Source organism: Octodon degus, unplaced genomic scaffold (assembly GCF_000260255.1).
Source record: "Octodon degus isolate 3935 unplaced genomic scaffold, OctDeg1.0 scaffold00043, whole genome shotgun sequence".
NCBI lineage: Eukaryota > Metazoa > Chordata > Mammalia > Rodentia > Octodontidae > Octodon > Octodon degus.
In genome coordinates this window covers 5,508,395-5,515,284 of record NW_004524619.1, presented here as the reverse complement: position 1 = coordinate 5,515,284, position 6,890 = coordinate 5,508,395, and the positions used below count along the sequence as shown (strand labels likewise).

General features: G+C 38.7%; 1 protein-coding gene across 10 annotated transcripts in view; it reads right to left on the bottom strand.

Moving 5' to 3' along the window:
• The window catches only part of Dnah12 (dynein axonemal heavy chain 12), a 186,845-nt gene that overhangs the window by 111,879 nt on the left and 68,076 nt on the right, over positions 1-6,890 (bottom strand). For 9 of the 10 annotated variants that reach the window (XR_002821196.1, XM_023715784.1, XM_023715785.1 and 6 more), the window contains exons 18-20: positions 6,012-6,197; positions 4,929-5,129; positions 499-693 (exon numbers count right to left, since the gene is read on the bottom strand). Coding sequence is in view for 9 of the 10 variants with exons in the window: in XM_023715784.1 (XP_023571552.1) it covers positions 499-693; positions 4,929-5,129; positions 6,012-6,197 (582 nt within the window). In the remaining variant the exon portion in view is untranslated. Of the gene's footprint in view, positions 1-498; positions 694-4,928; positions 5,130-6,011; positions 6,198-6,890 lie in introns of those variants that run through there. The other variant, XM_023715792.1, reaches the window with a different exon arrangement.

The following is a 6,890-nucleotide window of genomic DNA, read 5'->3' as shown; positions in this document are numbered from 1 at the left end:
AAATTATGAAAAAAATAAAAATAAAAAAGAATATCAAATAAAATACAAGTCTTTTAACATTAAAATCACATGCAACAAGGTGTTATACTCACTCAGAGAGACACACAGCATTAAGACCAACTGAGGAGTAGATTCCTTTTTTCTCTTCATTGCTTATAGAAAGTCATGTGCGCTAATCAACTATTCTGCCTCTACTTGTTCTTGCCTATTTATTTTGTCAGGAGGGAAGCAGTGATTGTATACACATGGTAGAAGCCAAATGAATTAAATATACATGTGAAGTATACGTACTATGCATACTAAAAAGTTGAAAGTAATGTATATTATAAACTGATGAGAAGAATTATTTAATCATTTTATACTTATATTTTTCTGAATTTTCCACTTTGTATACAAGGACTAGGGCTTATTTTTTGTAATCACAAAAAAAATAATCAAATGCTTTAATATCCAAAAACAAAGGTTCACCCACTGCAAGAGAGAAAACAAATGCTTCACCTTTGGATCTTTTGCACAGAACTTCATGATATCCCTCCAGTGTCTGTCTACAGTGTGAAACTGGCGTCCTTCCTCTGGCATCTGCTGCATGATATCCTCAGAACAAAAGATGGGCTCTAAGTAGAGCCACTGAGCTTGCACTTTTAACCACTCATCTATTGTTTCCTGTATTCGGATCAGACGGTCCTCCCAGGCCTTAACGAAAAACACACTGTGCTAAATTCTAGTTATTAAAGAAAAGTTATAAATTATAGAAAAATGTACTTAAATTTTACTATTAATATAAATTTTATATTAATTCAAATAGCTTACAGCTTAAGACCATTTATGGATATCTCACAAAGACTTAAGTAAACTTTAGGAAGTCTAAAGTTTCTTAAAGCATTGAAAGGTACATTTTTTTGGGGGGGGTTTCCCCTTGCAGAATTGGGGATTGAACTCAGACCCTTGCACTTGCCAGGGAAGCGCTTATCCTACTGAGCCATCTCTCCAGCCCCCCTGAAAGGTACATTTGGAAGTGACTATAAAGTGATTTTCCTAAACTCTAAGGAGAACCATCGTAGGTCCACTCAAAACATAGTTATCTGTATTAAGTGGTTATCAACTGTATGTGATTTTGCCTCTCACTACACTATTTGACAGTGGAGACATTTTCATTTATCAGAGCCAACAAAGGAGAATGCTATTAATAGCTGGTGGATAGAAGCCAGAAATACTGCTAATGTCCTTCAGTATACAGGACAGCCCTCATAACAAAGCATTATTTAGCCAAAATACCAACAGTTCCATGTTGAGGAATCCTACTGTATATCAATACAATTTGGAAGAAAGGAAAGGAAAGGAAAGGAGAGGAAAGGAGAAGAGAAAGAAAAAAAGAGAAAATGTAAAATAAGTTCCCTTATTTTCATACATTGCCTAGAGTTAATAAGATATTTCATTAGTTGAAGACTATATGATTTCCCACCATTGTTCTTAAATATTGTATGTGGCACAAAATCCTATGTATCAAGAAATTAGACCTCTCATCTTTCCTTTTTAAAGCTCTAACAGAGCATTTTAAATTTACTTTTTAAGTTCTTCTTGGTATATAAGAACTTTCTATAACAGACATCCAAGCCAATCAGCATACCTTAGCAGGCCCATTTCATAGGAAATGTCCAACTCCATGTCCTTTGGAAGATTTTCTGAGTCATGGTAGCTAAGATCTTTAATAAAATGCTATTTATGCTCAAATTAAATATTCCATATTGTAAACATATATGAAAATATCATAATATATCACATAAATAGGTAATTATTATTTGTCAATTAAAAATAAAATAAAGTGAAAATTATAGCTGATAGAATAAAACAAAACAATTACCCTGACCTGAATTTCAGCTCTGTCATTTATTAGCTACGATAATTTGGGCAAATTAGGGATCCTCCTGAGCTTGGGGGTTTCCTTGCCTATTTATATAAGTAAAAGTAGTGCCTACTTTGAAGGTATGTTGTAGGGATTAAATCAGCTAATAAATGTAAAGCCCATAGAGCAGTATCCAGCTTATGGTTAGAAATCAATCAATATTAAAGAAAACAATTGAGTTGTCTTTTCACCAACTCATGGAGTCTCCAGTTAAATTCTGATACTATTAGTTGTTAACTGCTGGACAGACACAGGGTTAAGCATCTGTGCTGCCCCCAGGACCCATGGGGATGCTGACTGCTAACATCCTTTTCTCCCAAGCTGCTTATTTTAGATAAGGCCTCCCAGAGAAAACCACACCCTGTTCCTCTTCTAGGTGACACAGAGTAAATTCTGCTCACTATAATCTCATTATAATGCTAAATTCTCTGCAGGGTACGAGGGGACTACTGTCCACCATCTTGGACCATGCTATGTACATATGCGAACAAACATGATTTCTATGCATGCTCAGCAATGTGCCCACCCCTACATGCGATGACTAGTTTCTCCAGTATGAATACGTATACTATTCCAGCAAAAGGCCCCTGCTTCCTTTATTCAGGGAGACACTGCTTTGGGAGTTATCTCCAGTGTCTCCTTACTTGATGAAACGAATACACTTTTCTTCAGTCTTTTATATCCTGGTAGAGTTTTATTGGTTTTGCACTCACCAAAGAGCAAACCCACTGTACTCAGTTACAGCATGAAGCCGTTAATTATTATTAATCATATGCTTTCTGTTACCCATACTAGCTGTTCATAAATATAATTAAAGAATCACATAGAAAACTTTACTACATGCTATGAGAAAATAGCTTGAAATGGGATCTAGGCCAGTAACGGCAAACCTTGTAGAGATCAAGTGCCCAAACTGCAACCCCAACACACTTATTTATCGCAAAGTGCCAACGCTGCAATCAAACCTGAATATAGAGGTTTTGATTTCCAAAAAATGACAGTTATCCAGTGCTTGGGCAGTTTGACGTATGTGAAGAGAGACAGGGCTCTGCATGCCCACTGGGGTATTCCCGCCACAGGTTCGCCACCACTGGTCTAAGCTTTCTCAAATTAGAAATAATATCAACAGCACTGAGCACCAACTATCTCTGCTCAGTGTTATGTTTAACAAGTACAGATCTACTAAGTTCAATCCAAATCCCAAGAAAAGAAAAAAGAAGAGAAGTGAGGAAGAGAGGGGAGGGGAGGGAAAGAGAGTGGAAGGGAGGGAAAGAGAGGGGAGGGGAAGAAGAGAAAGGGGAAGGGAGAGGGGGGAGGAGAGGGGAGGGGAGGGGAAGGGAGAGAAAAGAAGGGAAAAGTAGGAAGGGGAGGAAAGAGGATACCTGGACAGATGAGAAAACAACAGGATAAATGCCTCAGTAAGCTTTTTGGTTAATTCAATCTTGTATGTAAAACCCTCTTAACTAACCCATAAATTCTTCTGACAGGATGAAGAAAATCAAATGAAGTTCATTTAGGAATCTGCACTGAGAGATGATGGCACCCGGGGTGTGATCCTAGAGCCTAAAGTAACCAATTAGATTATTACAAATCCTAGGTAGGGTGAGGGCCCTAACACCCAATAAAAAGCAGTGAAGAACCAATGGCCCTCTGAAGCTGGCAGCATGGTGGTACCAAGCCTGTAATTGCAGAATCCAGGAGGCTGAGGCAGGACCTCAAACTCAAGCAAGCCTGAGCTACATCCTGCATTCAAAGGCCAGCCTGAAATACACAGTGAGACCCTGTTTCAAAAGCGGGGAGAGGGGCTGGTGAGATGGCTCAGTGGTCTAAAGCACCTACTTAGAACAAGCTAAGCTAAGCAAAGCACAGGGACCACGGTTCAATCCCCCAGCACCACATGCCAGCCAGCATCGGCCCCCTGGTGGGCTGAGCTGGCCACACACACTAAATAAAATAAATAAATAAACAAATAAAATAAAAATAAAATAATAAAAAAATTAAAAAAAATTAAAAAAAAAAAAGCGGGGAGAAGGCTGGGTCCTCTACTTTTCCAGAGCCCTCTAATCTGATCCATCAGGGTAGCTATCTCTTTTCCTCCCTTTCCAATAAAGTATCCAATAACATGTCTTTCCTTTGCTAAAACTTTATATCTCTAATTTTTTATTGACATGAAATTTACAAATCATGGAGACCTGCCCCCTCACCCCAGAATATTGGGCAGAATAGTGTTCAGTCCTACCCCCCCATCACACACACAAAGAAAGAAAGAAGAAACCCACAATATAAACTTTTTTTCCAGGGTCTATTACTGTCATTGGAGAAAATTTTAATAAAACATAATTTCAAAATCACTGATGTCTCAGATCCATTTCTATGTTTATTTAAAAATGTTTGTTTCTATATTCTACCTGGTTTGAATAAACATTTATTTTATCTCATTCTATTTTTTTGGTACTAGGGCTCAAACCCAGAACCTTGTACTTGCCAGGCAGGTGACTTGTGCCACTGAGCTATATCCCCAGCCCTGAATTAACATTTAAAAAGTCATGCAACAGGTTGATGGGAGGAAGGGGAAAGGGGAAAAGAAAAAGAATCAAGATATATCATGTATAGGGACAAATTCCCTATGATGTGATCATTATGTACACCTAAAATGCACCAATAAATTAAATTAATTAAAAAGTCATCCAATAAAGGGCAGCCAGATAGCTCAGCAGATTAAGGCACCTGCTTAGGCAGATGCAGGGACCCGAGGTTTGATCTCTGGTATGTCATACCAGCCCTGCCCCCGGGGCACACTGAGCTTTGACTGAAACTGGGCATGGTGGCACGTGCCTATAATTCCAGAGCTTGGGAAGCTGAAAACAGGAGGATCACTGCAAGTCTGATCTGTGTAGTGAGACCCTCTACTAAAAACACTAAAAAAAAGTCATCCAATAAATTGATTTATTCTCAAGATAGTGTGTATGTAATGAGATTAAGATTTGTATAAATGACCAATAGCTATCTATCACATTTAACGTACCTTGATCTCTTTTTCAAATGGTTTGATAAAAGGTGAGCCTCTCATTGTCTGTGTTTTTATAATTTGATCATCAAGGATTGCTTGAATCTCATCTACTGCAGAAAGAATATAGACTCCAGTATCACGATATAGGCTTATATGAAAAGAAATAGCATCCCAAGTTCCTATCATTGCATGCATGGCTTTTTCTAAAGAAAATTCCTAAAAGGGAGAAAGAAAAAATAGCATGGTGGTAGAAAAAAAGGAACTTATTTACTATATTGATTTTTCCTAGATAATTCAATAAATATTGGTACATTATTACACTATCATTTGCTTAAGATACTTTGTGACTATATAATAAATTTTTGTTAGAAATACTTTCTTTTAATTTAAAGATTTTTAAGAATGTAGTTGTTAAACATTCACTTAGTGAACACTACTGCTGTAAGTACTAATTACTGTCCATTTTAATAATGAACAATAGAATAAAATGCCTGCTGGGCTTTTTCTGGAGGAGGCTTTCTGCAGGCAGTCTGTAGTCTAGAAGTGCTTTTGGTGCATTTGAAGAACCCTTACTCTAGAGCTATACTCACTTTCTGGAGCATCCCCTCACTACACCACATGGGATGCCACACATATATCCATCCAGCAGTCTTGGAATAACTCCGCATCAGTACTGGTGTACTGTCAGAATGTGGCAGAATTACAAAGAAGTGAAAGGGGCCATTTCTAGTCTGGATTCAAGATAAGCAAGTATATGCTTTGCATGTGAAAAAGGGTAATCCTTTGTCACTCTGTCCCCACACTATTGTTCAGTGCATGACACATTTAACCATAATTCTCCTCCAACTACTACTCAGTACTGTACACATTCAACCACAACAAAAACTATTACTATTAGATCAGCAAATTCATCAAATAAAGGATTTCAGATTTGGTCATTTTGTTTTTGTTTTTCAATATTGGGACTTGAACCCAGGGACTCAGCTACACCTCCAGGCATTTTTTATTTTGAGACAGTCCTGCTAAGTTGCCCAGGCTAGATTCACACTAGCAATCCTCCCGTCAACCTGCCACGGTGCTGCTGATCTGTGCGCGTACCTTGCTTGCACCTGCGCTTATCACTTCAAACTTATCCAGGTATGGTGCAAGGTTTAACTTTAAAACTTTTCTCAGTGTAGTTCCAGAGTCAGGAGTCAAGTCATAGCCTACAATTTCTGACATCTGCTTCCAGTGACGAGCTCTCATTCCTGGGTTGCACAGAATGGAGACGGTAGGAATACACTCCTAATGGGGGGAAAAAAATCATCTGACTTCTATACAGACATTCAATAGACAAAACCTAGATAGTATAATGATCACATGTCTTCAAATTATTTAATATAGCTATATGAATACAATCAAAGTGTCCATTAAATTTGGAGGAAAAGTTCACCTAGAAAAACATGTTAAAAAAAAATCAAGAAAATAACAAAATAATGAGACGATGATTGAGACTGGGCATGGTGGTGGGTGCCTGATTCCCAGCTCTTGGGAGGCTGTAAACAGGAGAATCACTATGAGTCTAATATAGTAGTGAGACCCTGAACACCCTGTAAACCCTTCCCTAGAATACCAAAAAAAAAAAATTAAAAATTAAAATAAAAAAGAATAAAGGGTAAATGTTGACATGAATATTGAAGTATGTGATAAAACTATGACAAAGCACAAGAGATGGAGGCAGCGGGAGGGAATGGAGAGAAAGGGGAAGAAAAAAAGGAATTGGGCCAGTCTTAGCCCAGGTCCGGTGAGTGTGTGGAGAGCTTCCTGCTACCCTGCACCGGTGGGATCAGTCCCAGCCCAGGCGCAGCGTGGGCCAGACCCTCTCCCACCCCTTCAGGCCACCCCCCACAACTCCGGCGTACCTCCTCCACCCCTCCCACTGAGTAGGAATTTCTGCCGACTTCCAGGAACCCCCAGACCCAGTCCTAGCCCAGGTCC